We start from the raw sequence: 14278 nt of genomic DNA on the forward strand, positions 1-14278 counted from the left end.
AACATGGCTAGCCCCCTCATTTTGACCTTGGGAAAGATGAAGGAGCAGAGCCAAGGTCATACACTACTCAGGGTCAGGACCACCTTCCAAATTTCTTAAGTTCTGGTCCGGCGTGATTTCCTAACCTCAGGCTCTAGCGAGCAGAATTACTGTAAGAGGATCCCGGGCTTTTCCCTCAACATGTATTGGTGCACACAGCACTTACTTCTAAATTAGAATATATAACATTCTACCTGACACACACATAGCAACTGAACTTATTACTGTGCGTTCCATACAATGATTTGGGGGCGAAAGTCTCATCTTTCTGGAGTAAAAAAATAGAACAGTAAAAAAAAATAGAACATAAAAGATTTATGTTTTTAATTAAAATTTAAGTGTTGCCTGGTTAAGTCTACACTGTCCTTAATGTGCATTAAGAGTGCTATGGCAGAAAACCCTCACCACTGTCGTTGGTGTGGAGGAGATTTGCTGAGCGTGGTAAGAACTTGCATTTTTATGCTTCTTCCTCGTCTTACAAATAAGCTGGTTTATTGAAAGGAGAATATTCCTATATTGGGAAATATCTCATTTGGGGTTGAGGCAGAAACTTCTGGAGGATGATGAGACACCCACTAGTATAATGACTGCTCTCATCCTCATCCACTGCTCCCAAAAGCACACTCCCAGCCACCCCTCCTTCCTATTTTTGCCAGCCCTTCTTCCTGTAATCTTATTTCTATTCAGTTATAACCCCTTTCTTCTACCACTGGAGGAGATCCCAAGAGGACTTGAGATGGACTGACCATATGTATGGGTAGAAAGTAACTGTTACTTGAGAGTTTGCTTTGTCTTTGGTACTTTGTATGAATTGTACTCTAAGGAATCCAGTATTCCTTACGTCGAAAGGTATTCTACCCCAAACAGGTTCTGTGTTCAAACAAGTTTGGGAAGCAAAGGGTTCAACAAAATTGCTGCAAGGCTTTTCAGAAGCTATATAGTTCTTCGGCCAGTCAATCTGCAGGAGGTGGGTGTGGCGTGCTGCATTTTTCTCAAGCACACCTAACCATCAGATACGACAGAGGGGCAGAGAGAGAAGGAGACACAGAATCCGAAGCAGGCTCCAGGCTCTGAACTGTCAGCACAGAGCCCAACGTGGGGCTCGAACTCATGAACCATGAGATCATGACCTGAGCGAAGTTGGACACTCAACTGACTAGACCACCCAGGCGCCCCCTGAGATTGGTTTTTTCTTTATGTTTATTTATTTTTGAGAGAGAGAAAGACAGAGCATGAGCAGGGGAGGGGCAGAGAAAGAGGGAGACACAGACTCTGAAGCAGGCTCCAGGCTCTGAGCTGTCAGCACAGAGCCCGACACGGGGCTCGAACCCATGAACCGTGAGATCATGACCTGAGCCGAAGTCAGACCCTTAACCAACTGAGCCACCCAGGCACTCCCAGATTGGTTTTTTGAATCCAAATCTTGCTTAGAGGTGGGGGAAGGGAAAGGAGGAGGAGGGAAACAGGTTAAGTGTGGGGGGGGAAGGACTGGGGTGGAGGAAGGCAGAAGAGAGTGATGACACAAACAGCATGGTGCTCTTAGAGCACCTTTGCTCATGTGGATGAAAAAGAGCTGAGAGGGGCCCCCCCGGGTGGCTCAGTCAGTTAAATGTCTGGCTCCTGATCTCGGCTCAGGTCATGATTTCACAATTCGTGGGATTGAGCCATGCATGAATCTCTGTGCTGACAGCATGGAGCCTGCTTGGGATTCTCTCTCTCTGCCCCTATCCCACTCATGCCCTCTCTCTCTTCCAAAATAAATAAATAACCTTAAAAAAAAAACAAAGAAGAGTTGAGAGCCGAAGTATGAACTTTGATGATGATTACTAGTGCCATTGCTGTAAACATGAAGGGGTCAGCATCTTGAAACGTGGAAATGCTGCATTTTGCTGGCTTTATGCAAATACTGAGCACCCAGGATGTTACTGGAATAGATCTGTTTTCAAATAACTTTGTGTTGACATAATGATGCACAAATGAAAGAAATATACAGAAAATAATTTTATAAAAGGAAAGAAGGTTAATACGAGAGAATAAAAACTTCTACTGGAAGTGATAGAAATGATGAACAAGGGAGGTGAAGTCTGGCTCTGATGTAGATGTGAGAGCAGATAGTGTATTTCAGGACGTGTCTGGGCATGCCTCGGTTAATGTCAGCATGTCTGAGTAGACTGGGAGAAGCTAGAACTTGGACTTAGAAACTGTCATTTGCAGGAAGGTAGTCACTAAAAGGGCAGGTTGAGCCACCAGGTATGGCACCAGATATCCAGTGATTCTGTTCTGCCCATGAAACCATTTATGTAGTTGTCTTTAGGGCAGCACATAGAATTCAGAAATGAGACAGTCCCTGGAAAGGATCTTACAGAAGAAAAGCAGAGTCGTGTTTTTGGAGGGACTGCCAAAAGAACTCAGTGGACTGTTGATACAGGGAGGGCTCAGATAGGAGAGATGATGCACGGCTTGGCAGTTGGGGTCAGATCTGAATCAGAGGGTCAGGGGCAGCCTGGAAGCAACCAGAGGGTTGGTCCAGAGCTGTTGACATGGCCCTGTTTCAGGTCCTAGAGATGAGGATGAGGCCCGATCCCGACAATGTTTGAAGGTCAAGTGGCTCCAACCGTGGGGAGAGGAGGAAAGCAGGGATTGGGAATCTGAGATTGGAAAGCTGGGATCGGGAAGCTAGACACATAGAAGCTGGGACACTGAGAGGTCTTTAGCCTTTACTTTTGGAAGGTTACAGCGAGCCCACTACTTTCATCCAAGCCCGGATGAATGCAGTCAACTGTTCTTTGAAACACCTCCCTGGTGTTCTCAGGGAGATTTGGGGGAGGTGAGGGTGGGACATATTCCCGTAGTGCCTCTGACATTCTGAAGTGAATGGTAGTTTGGTCGGACTTGTCTTTCGTCTCAGTGGTCGTTGGCTCCTTGTGAGTATGGGTCATGAATTCAGAAGCAGCACACATAACTGTCATTTACTAAACTCCTCCAGCATGCCAAATGCTTTAGAAGACCCAAACCTACAAAAATCAGGAAGTAGGTGTCATCATCTCCACTTTACAGATGGCACAGCTGAGGTCCTAGAAGCTCAGATAGCTGTTCAAGTACTCAGAGCTAGTATGTGGAGGGCCAGGATTCAGACCCAGAATTCCCTGACTCTAAACCCCATGTGCTTTCATCCATACCAATGGCTCTCAATCTGGGAAGTCTCAAACAATACTAAGGCATAGATCCCCATCCTCGAATATTTGGATTCATTTCGTCGGGGCTAGCATTTGGACATCTGTGTTTTTGTTTGTTTGTTTGTTTTGCTGCCACATATACATTGATTTTTTTTTTTGAAATGAATTAACAATGTAATTAAAAAGTATACATTGGGGAACCTCCATTCTCTTTTTTTTTTTTTTCAACGTTTTTTTTTTTTATTTTTTTTTTTATTTTTGGGACAGAGAGAGACAGAGCATGAACGGGGGAGGGGCAGAGAGAGAGGGAGACACAGAATCGGAAACAGGCTCCAGGCTCCGAGCCATCAGCCCAGAGCCTGACGCGGGGCTCGAACTCACGGACCGCGAGATCGTGACCTGGCTGAAGTCGGACGCTTAACCGACTGCGCCACCCAGGCGCCCCTCCATTCTCTTTACCATAAAAATTGTTGTATCAATTTACATTTCTACCAAGAGTGTAATGGATCTTTTTTTTATGCAATTTATTGTCAAATTGGTTTCCATACAACACCCCGTGCTCATCCCAACAGGTGCCCTCCTCAAGAGTGTAATGGATTTGACAGTTTTGTTTCACTTTCTTTTAATTCCAGTGGAGTTATCATGCACAGTTATGTTAGTTTCAGGTGTCCAGTGTAGGGATTCAACGCTTCCATACATCACCTGGTGTTCATCAGTATCACCAGTATGCTTAATTCCTGTCATTTATTTCACCCATCCTCCCCCCCACCCCAACCTCCCGTCTGGTAACCATCAGTTTGTTCTCTATAGTTAATAATCCATATCTTGGTTTCTGTCTCTCTTTTCTCCTTTGCTCATTTGTTTTGTGTCTTATGTTCCACCTATGAGTGAAATCATGTGGTATTTATCCTCTTCTGAGTTAGTTTACTTAGGATTATACTCTCTAGCTCCATTCACATCATTGCAAATGGCAAGATTTTTATGGCTGAATACTGTTGTATATCATGTACCATCTCTTCTTTACCCATTCATCAGTCAACGAATATTTGGGCTGCTTCCATAATTTGTCTGTGGTAAATAATGCCGCAATAAGCATAAGGGTACATGTATCCCTTTGAATTAATATTTTTGTATTTTGGGGATAAATTCCCAGTAGTGCAATTCCTGGATCATAGGGTGGTTCTGTTTTTAACTTTTGGAGGAAACTTCATATTGTTTTCCAAAGTGACTACACCAGTTTGGATTCCCATCAGTGGTGTGAAAGGGTTTCTTTTTCTCTGCATTCTCACCAACACTTACTGTTTCTTGTGTTTTTTATTTTAGCCATTCTGACAAGTGTGAGGTGAAATCTCGTAGTTTTGATTTGCATTTCCCTGATAATGAATGATGTTGAACATCTTTTCATCTGTTGACCATCTGTATGTCTTCTTTGGAGAGATGTCTGTACATTTCTTTTGCCCATTTTTAAATTGGATTCTTTGTTTTTTGGGTATAGAATTGTGTAAGTTCTTTATATAATTTATATACTGACCCTTTATCAGATATGTCATTTGCGAATATCTTCTTCCATTCAGTAGGTTGCCATTTCGTTTTGCTGATTGTTTCCTTTGCTGTGCAGAGGCTTTTTATTTTGATGAGGTCCCAATAGTTTATTTTTGCTTTTATTTCCCCTTGCCTCAGGAGACATATCTAGAAAAATGTTGCGATGGCCAATATCAGAGACATTACTGTCTGTGCTATCTTCTAGGATTTTTATAATTTCAGGTCTCACATTCAGGTCTCTAGGACATCTGTGTTTTTAACTTCACTAGGTGCTGTTAATGTGCAGCCAGCGCTAAGAATCCTGGCCCTCTATCATGTCGTTTCATCTTTATTGCTCTCCCTGGCTTCTAGAACAGCCCTCATCTATGTTGGGGGCTAAAGATGCATTTATTAATTAGTTCAGATGGTGTTTGTGACCAAAGGGAAAAGCAGGTGACTGAATGCCACTAAAAGTTACACAGTATTCCCTTAGAGGCTGAAATTGAACACTGGATGTTTACCAGCAGACATAATTAAGGATCAGAGGGCTGCTATTCGTTACATGCTTAGAGATGTTTTCCAAATCTTCCATTGCAGGTGGCGTTGTCCTCAACCCAGCCTATTATGGCATGCCTGGCCATACCAACATTATGATCCACGAGGTGGGGCATGTCCTGGGACTCTACCATGTCTTCAAAGGGGTCAGTGAGAGGGAATCCTGTGATGACCCCTGTAGGGAGACAGTGCCATCCATGGATACAGGAGACCTCTGTGCCGACACCGCCCCTACTCCCAAGAGTAAACTGTGCCAGGACCCAGAGCCTACCAATGATACCTGTGGCTTCACCCACTTCCCGGGGGCTCCGTTCAGCAACTACATGAGCTATACAGGTATCACGACAGTTTCAGTATGTGTATCTGCTATGAAGATTACGTGGGGGCCTTTTGGGGCCAGGGCGGGGTATGGAGGTGTGGGAGGTGGAGAGGCCTGTGAAGCAGTCACTCATGCCAGAGGGCTGAAGTGTATTTACCATGGCATATTCTTTTTCATGTGTGCCTTTGAAGAACTTAAATATGGAGATGAGAAGGGGTCTAAGGGGCTGGATTCTCCTCCACTAGAGGTCAAAAGAAAAACACACCTCTATCTTGGATGGTTTAAAAAGGAGACAAAACCCAAAGCTCTCTTGAGATTGCTTTGACCTCTAGAACTTGGTTATTCCTGTTCTTGCCCACGTTCTTAGGCATTCTCTCTGAAGGAGACTCCCAATAGTGATGGGGAAAGAAGTTTCTGGGTCAAGGTGCCTCTGTGCTGTTTTTGAAGTTAGTCAAGAAGATGGACCTGGTTAATTTTAAGCTCAAGCTCAGGATTCCTTTTTATTTTGTTCTTTTTTAAGGTATCAGATTTGCCTCTTCCAACATGAGCCAAGGGCTGATTCTTAGCTTGCCTACCAAAGGAAAAAAAAAAAAAAAACAGGTGCTGTTTTATTTAAAAAAAGGCACTACCTTCCTGGCCCTGGGAACAACCCTATTATCTGGTCTTGTTATCCTGGACTATGTCTCTTACTTGTCCAGTTTCTCTTGCTCATTTCTGGCAAAAAGTAGTACTTATCATAATCTCTTGGTGACGGACTCAAATTTATCCCTAAAAGTAAGGACTGATTTGATTTGATGACTTATTCTAGGGAGAAGGAAGGGATGATTTTTCTGTAAGGTGAAGGGTCTTGTTTGGTAATCAATTCTAAGGCTATCCTCTCCCCCCCTCCAAAAAAAAAAAAAAAAAAAAGATAAACCACAAGGCCTTGGTCATGCCTCTGAAGGAAAGAAGGGAAGAAAAGAGTGGTGACCTGGTCACCTATTGTCTCATTTTGGCATATAATTCAGGTGCACTGAATTCATAAGGACCAGCAGCCCTGCCTCCCCCCAAGGAGGACACAGTGGCCCTTGCCACGGGAGACCAGACAATGGGGTGCAGAGGGCAGAGCTGTTTAGGCACCGCCTTTGAAGTGGGCCGGGAAAACCATCTAAGGAACAGGGGGCAGTGTTTGGCTGGTGTGCTTTCATTAAAAAAAGCTCTGAGGGGCGCCTGGGTGGCTCAGTCAGCTGGGCGACCAACTTCGGCTCAGGTCATAATCTTGTGGTTCGTGAGTTCAAGCCCCACATAGGGCTGCTGCCGTCAGGCTGTCAGTGCAGAGCCCTCTTCGGAGCCTCTGGCCCCCACTCTCTGCCCCCCACCCTGCTGGCACTCTGCCCCAAAATAAGTAAATATATTTTTTTAAATTTTTTTAACGTTTCTTTATTTTTGAGACAGAGAGAGACAGAGCATGAATGGGGGAGGGTCAGAGAGAGGGGGACACAGAATCCGAAGCAGGCTCCAGGCTCCGAGCTGTCAGCACAGAGCCCGACGCGGGGCACGAACCCACGGACCGCGAGATCGTGACCTGAGCCGAAGTCGGCTGCTTAACCGGCTGAGCCACCCAGGCGCCCCAAGTAAATATTTTTTTTAAAAAAGCTCTGAAACTAAAATAACTCCTTTTCCAGCCCTGTGAAAATTATGTTAACAGGGAGATGTTGTAGGCCCCAAAAAGAAGGTAAGGACCACCAGTCCCAGTCCTGCTGCATCCTTGACATTTTGGCTCTCTCTTTCCTTGAGCGTCTCCACCGAATCCTCCCTAACCTTGGCAGTCACTGGGCATGAAGCAGGTGTCTGCAACTCTGGAGATGTTCATGAGTAAAAAGGCCATGTGCTGAAACACTGCCATCTTGTGGTTTCCTGAATAAGTAACCGTCAGCTCCGAGCAATCTTGTACCCCAGGGCGTGAGTCTCCCCCTGGCTCGGCCTCATAGCAAGGTACTGGCCCTGCTTTAGGGATCAGCAGTGCTCTTCTCTGCCTTCTCTTTCCCACTGTGGCTTACATACTCTCTGGAACAGCATACATTTATTCGCCTGACAAGTCCCTGGGGAACCCAGTATGTGTGAGGCTTTGTGTTAAGTAACTCAGGGTGTGAGCAAGGCACAATTCACCCCTGCCTCGGTGGGCCTTGACGGTTAAAGCCTTCATCTCTCCTGTTCCTTTTTTTTTTTTTTTTGTCTCCACAGATGATGACTGCACCGACAGCTTCACCCCTAACCAGGTGGCCCGGATGCATTGCTATTTGGACCTTGTGTATCAGCAGTGGAGTCAAAGTCGGAAGCCCACCCCCATTCCCATCCCACCCATGGTCATCGGGCAGACCCACACCTCCCTCACCATCCACTGGCTTCCTCCAATCAGTGGGGTTGTGCACGACAGGTGAGAGAGGCGCTTGCCGCGGGTGAGGGCATGTCTCTGGGGTCTCTGGGGCATGTCGGACATGCAGGGCGAAGGATGCGTAGTGAGGGGAGCCCCGGTTTGGGTTTGTAAACCTGCGGACCACTGCTCAGGGCCGCCCTCCATAGTCGTCCTCCCCCTGGGAGAGCTCACGGGGCTGTCAGGTAAGCCCCTGGCTCGTCATACGTGCTTACTTCTTGGCAAGGGGCCTGTCACGGTCAGATCAGGCAGGCTTCCAGAGCCTTGAAGAGGTTGACAAAGGTGATGAAGATGAGCTGACAGAGCTGAGGTGGCATTTGCTACCTGTCCAGGTCAACCAATCCTCCCTGGTGTGAGGGGCGGGGGGCCGAGACTTGCTGCCTGCACAGTGGTGTTGGGAGGAAGTGTGGTATGTTCAGGCAGCTGGAGGTGGGGGGGGGGGTGGCAGGTTATTCACTGTGTAAGGGGCTTAACCGACTTTTGTGGTGTTTCTAATGCCTTCTCTGCTTCCTCTTGTACCTGGTGCCTGCCCCACTGATGGCTTACTGTCTTACGGAGTTGTCCTTATCTGTGTGTTCTCCCATTTGCCCCATTTCACTGCCACTCCCTGGGGGCAGGACTATTTTTTGTATCTCTGTCCCTTGGCCTGCCACAATAGACACCTGATACATGTTTTTTTGTTTTTTTTTTTTTGAAGAGAATCGTTACACCTAAAATTAGTTCCTTACTTATCCTTTGCATACTGGTATAAATGAATACCGGGGAAGGTGTAAAAAAGGAGAGAAGGTAGGAAAAACATCCCCTGTGACAGTGCTGGGAGTCTGGGGGAATGTGGATTCTCTGGAAAGGGCCAGAACTCCACCGCTGGCCTGTGCAGGCTCTCCACTGTCAAGCCCTGCCACCGTCTTTTAAATGACCACAGTGGCTCTTGTCTCTTTGGTCCATCTTTGTGTGAAGCGTTGCACTAGGTATTGTACCGGCAGTTGTCTTCCTCGGTCCTTGTGGCGAGCACGACTCCTGCCCCATGAGTGAGAGACCCAAGCCCCAGAGAGGCGCATGGTGGCTAGCCCCAGACCCCACAACCGAGCAGAGGTGAAAGTGTGGCATCTGCTCGAATTGCAGAAACGGGAAACCTGGAATCGATTATTTCTATGAACTTCGAGCTTTCCCATTTAGAAGGTAGATAGCCCCTCTTCTACTTAGAACTTCCCCCCTGGGTGTGCAACCCCAGCAACTGAGCTCCATGTCCCTGGAGCATGTTTCCGTGCACTCCACCTTTGCCGAAAGCCTGGGAGAAAAGACAGGGAGAGACAGGGATGAGGGCAAGCAGGCGAAGCGGTTTTCAAAGTGGCGTTCCCAGCCTGCTGGATCTTGGGACCCGTCCTCAGTACCTTGATGCGTGCTCAGTGCGTGATGTGACTTAGCACTTAAGGATCCTACAGAGAAGTTCTGATGGCCATCAGCACCCAGGCTTTCCTGGGCTCCATCTGTGAGTCAACAAATGTGATGTGTTTAAGAATCCTCTTCCCGCAAGGGTGACCCTGTGCAACTTCGGTCGGACTGGCTGAACAGTAAGTCCTCCTGTGGGCATGTGCAGACTGGAGTTTTATATCAGTTTATGTAACACACGTAAACAATTTAATCTCTCAATTCTCCCTCTGGTACAAACGTTACGATAGAGCAGACATCAGTACTGGCATGCCGTGAGTCTGTTGGCAGAAAAGGCTGTAATTTGCTTCGTTTTCTCAGCTAGGTGGGCCACAGTGTGGAGGCCTCCCAACATGCATGTCGGGGAGACTCGCGTCACACACCCAGCGATTTGTGTCACGCTCGGAGTTGTGTTTACTCCTCCCCAGTAGGTATTTGGAATTCTTATGTCAGAGAGGAGCCCAACCACGCACTCAGCAGTGGCCCTGGAGAGGCCAAGTACATCAAGGAAGTGTGGTTTGGAGTTGTGTCCACGTTAGAAGTGGGTGCTAACCGGAGTCAGAGGTTGGAGTTAACTGCACCTCTTCATTGCCAAGGTCCCGGACATTTGATGGTTTTGGGGAACTTGCGGAAAGGAATTAAGGAACTTGCTGTGACCTTAGGCAGCTGACTTAATCTCTCTGAGCCTGAGTGTCCTCATTTGTAAACACAAGAGTTCTTGTAGGGATTAGAAATGATTTATGAAAAGCGCCTTGTGGCACAGCGCCAGGTATATAAGGTGCTTAAAAACGGGAGCTTGGAAGAAAAGGGAGCCAATCGCATAATTATTACCTCTATTTAACAATCATATTATTTTTCTAGTCTATTACATGATATTCATTTTCTCTCTCTAGCTGGCAGAGACCTTGGCTTAATGCCTCCATTTTCAGATGCCCAGTTGGGCTTCTAAAAAGATTCTAAGTATCAGAGATGAGCCTCATCAAGTGCTCTCACCTTGTCATTTGGCTATTGAAGAGCTCCTTGTAGAGTGTGCTGATAGTCTCAGGGATGCTCATAAAACAAGCTCTTACAGAGGGACGGCTGAAGCCAGTCCCTATGCTAACTGCTGGGCATAGAAAGACTGGAACTTGGTCTGGGCCTGCTCATAGGCAAAGGAGAGAACGGGAATGTCCTGTCCTAAGACAGGGGCCAGAACTTGCAGTGGGTGCGTAGAGGAGAGAGAGCGCCTGCCAGGCAGAAGAGTAGAGCTAAATACCGCTGCAGAGGTTACATGTGAAGGGGCTTTGAAGGATGAATAGGAGTTTGTTAAGCAGAGAAGCTTTAAAAGGCTATTTTTTCAGGAGAGAGAAGAGCATATTTCACAGAGCTGTGAGAAGGGCTGTGTATTTGAGGAATGGTGATGAGTTCATTGTGCTGGGGACATAAGTTCATAAAGGAACGAAAGTGAGTAAGGCTGGAGTTAGCTTGTGAAGAACCTTGGATCATGGTAAGAAATCTGGAGGTATTCACACAGGCGATGGAGAGCCAGGGGGCATCACATTTCACATGACTTTCATACATCAAGTGGGGAGTTTAAAACATAAGGCCACATATCGTTAATGAGTTTACTCTGAAAATTGCTGTCTGTTTTAGCTGGGAGCAATGGAAGGGGTCTTGGGATGGGTTATTAAAAGTCAGCCTAGTTAGGGGTCTTATGCTGAAAGATTCAGATCATAATTATTTTGGGTTGAATGTTCCTAGGATAGAAGCTGTCCGCTTTCATCTCCACAGGCCTCCTTTATGACTTAGTTAAATTCTTCTGCTTCATAACCTTGAGATTTTCATGTCACTATGAATTTTTAAAAGAGGAGGTCTACCCCAGAAGGAAATGAGTTGAGAAACAGTTGTGTTCCCAGTTACCCCCCGGGGCCTCACTACCCATCGCCACTCCCCCGTCCCCAGAGGCCTTCCAAATTTCGAATTTTGTGATCCCAGTTCACCTGACCACTTCTCCTTGTGTCCCCTCCCCCTTCATCTTCCCAGGGTCCCAGGCAGCGTGTGTGGTGCCTGCACTGAAGATGGGACATTCCGTCAGTATGTGCACGCAGCTTCCTCCCGGCGTGTGTGTGACTCCTCAGGTTACTGGACTCCAGAGGAGGCTGTGGGTAAAGCACCATAGCTTTTTTGTTTATACCTGGTGGCTGCTGAGAATGGGGGGTGGGGGGGAGGGGGGAGCGGTGGCATGGTGAGAAGAAGGGAGCCCGTGTGTGTGTGTGTGTGTGTGTGTGTGTGTGTGTGTGGTTTGCTGGATGTGTCTCCAGGGGCCTGGGAAAGACTGCCTGGTACCTTCGTGTGTCCCACGTGTGCTTAGCATGGAGGCCCGATGGCTGTGGCAGAGCAGAGGTCAGCATAGAGGACAGAGGGATGGAGAAGGACGGCTGAGCTCAGGGGGTGACTTCAGGATGAGAGCTCAGGCGTTCAGTATTATGCACCCCTACCAGCCCACAGAGCTGCCTTGCCATATAACAGTGTAAGCTGATCTCTATCAGGAGAGTAATAGAGAACACATTGCAGGGAACACTGACGTTCGGCCCAAGCCAGTCTGGGTGGGGGTGGGGGTGGGGGTGGGGTGGACTAGGTGTTCCAAACTGATCGTTCTCATCTATGCTATTTTATGAGTCCATTAATCACGGGGTACTGGTTGTGCTTTGGATGTGATCTAAGTTACATCCTAGACTCTAGGAGGGGGAAAGTGTTTTTAGCTGTCCCTTTTCCTGGTCCTCACCACACTTCTCAGTTAATGCTCACTCACATACGTACAGCAAGGCCTCTAGGACAAATTCAAGCATAAATGTTATCCTAGTTCAAGTCTGGAAAATGCTGTTGACAGGGGTTTTAGCACCTTCCGTTGAATGGCTTGACTTCTTCCATCTCCATCATCTTCAGTGTTTACCTCGTTGTCATCTTTTTCTTTTTCTTGTATTTATTAAGATCATGAGAACTAATTAGTGAGATGAATTGGACACAGTCCTGTTTGAGTTAGTTTGCACTCTTGATTCTGACAAAGAAAAAAGAAAAGAAAAAGGACAGTGGTTTTAGAGTCAACAGTGTCTGTAAAATGTCCCTTTGAGCTCCCAGTCACTCAAATGACAGGAGCCTCAAGGAGAAATTGGGAGGGAGACATTGTACTTGATTCTGATTGGACATATAGAACTTTTTTCAGATGTGAGTTTTCAAGGAAGAATGGAAAACGACTATGAAATTCACATTGGCATTGTGTTGGACTCATGTGGAGATTGGCATTTCATAAAAAGTCTTTTCTGTGGCAAACAGATTGTCCTGTACTAGTGTCTTAATGGCCATTCAACTCCCTGGCTCTGAATTTCTCTCCTTTTAATTCTTGGCAGACTTTAAAGTTATGTGGTAGAGGTGAAAGGAATTAGAAGGTCTGGGTTCTAATTGTTGAATCGTGTCTCGAGGTAAATCAAATCAGCTTTCAAGGCCTCCGCTTCCTGTCTTACCATGAGATCATGATAAAAATTTTCTGAGACAGTGCTGCTGTTGGGTTGGCTTCCAAGGGGTTTTACTCGGCTAATATTTTGGGGACGGCTATCGGAAAATACCACTAAGAAATACTGGTCTTCCTTTGCTTTGAAAAGATGGAGAACCCAGTCATACTTAAAATATACACAATGAAAGTGATTGACTCCCCAGCAGAGTGTGCACAAGCACGCATATCTACAGATACGATCCAAACCTACTTAACGAACACTTACTGACCACCAACTGCTTTCTAAAATGCAATGAAGAAGAGAAAATGGAACCACATTCCCTGCTTAAATATCTTTCTGGAATGAACTCCTGGCTCTGTAATCTAAATTAGACCCTATCCCTCTCTAGCCTTTTATCCTTCTTCATTTTTCTTCAAAGATGCCATTACCGCTTTGTCTAGTATTGTGCCCTGTCACCCTATTGTGAGAATTATGATTTAATCTTTGTTGCTTATCTTTCTTCAATGCCCAGATCAGTGCTAGGTGTAAAGGAGGTACACAGTCATTTTTTGTTGAATGAATGAATAAATGAATGAATGGATTTATAGTACAGGCCAAAGATAATAAGGACTGTGAGACGTAACACACACACACACACACACACACACACACACACACACACCACACATTTGAATTTGTCTCCTCTGGGTTTTGGAGCATTCTTTATTTTCCAAATTCTGAAGGGCTAAATAATTCTGTTTTTGCAAATGTAATTTGCAAATGTTTCCATGGAACATTGTATAGGTCTTTCACACTAACCTAGTAACCCAGAGGTTAAATAGTACTTATTTCATCAGTGAGGAAATTGAGGCTTATAAAGACTTACCGTGGTCACACAGCTAATAGCACGGCACCAATTAGATTGTGACTCTGCTGATTCTAATTTAGCACTTTTTTCTGAATTTCCCCTTGTGTGATATGAAAGAACACCGTTTGTATAGATTATTTTCACAGAACTGACCTTAATATATTTGCAATATTTGATTTTTGACTGTCCCTTTTTTGCTTAGCTACTGAATGTCTATTTTTCTCCCTACTCACAAATACATGCTTATATTTCCTGCCTGCAGTTTCCTCCATGCAGTGACCTAACTGCTCATACCTGAACTAAAAGGGAAATCTCAACGTATGGTTGTAAAATTCGGCTAAAAGTCATTTGGAAGGACTGCTAAGGTGTGATCTTAGGGAATGAAAAAAGTTTTGCGGAGAGCCTATTTAAACAAAATGTAGTGACGGACCGAAACAAACATTGGCCTTATTAATAAATAAAACAGGGTTTCAGAAGCATTGATTTATC

General features: G+C 45.8%; 1 protein-coding gene across 3 annotated transcripts in view; it reads left to right on the forward strand.

Moving 5' to 3' along the window:
* PAPPA2 (pappalysin 2) overlaps nt 1-14278 on the forward strand; it is a 271960-nt gene that overhangs the window by 120526 nt on the left and 137156 nt on the right. For all 3 annotated transcript variants that reach the window (XM_058700089.1, XM_058700088.1, XM_058700090.1), the window contains exons 5-7: nt 5334-5627; nt 7834-8026; nt 11474-11595. In XM_058700089.1, the coding sequence (XP_058556072.1) occupies nt 5334-5627; nt 7834-8026; nt 11474-11595 (609 nt within the window). The remainder of the gene's footprint in view (nt 1-5333; nt 5628-7833; nt 8027-11473; nt 11596-14278) is intronic.

Source organism: Neofelis nebulosa, chromosome 15, assembly GCF_028018385.1.
Source record: "Neofelis nebulosa isolate mNeoNeb1 chromosome 15, mNeoNeb1.pri, whole genome shotgun sequence".
Classification (NCBI taxonomy): domain Eukaryota; kingdom Metazoa; phylum Chordata; class Mammalia; order Carnivora; family Felidae; genus Neofelis; species Neofelis nebulosa.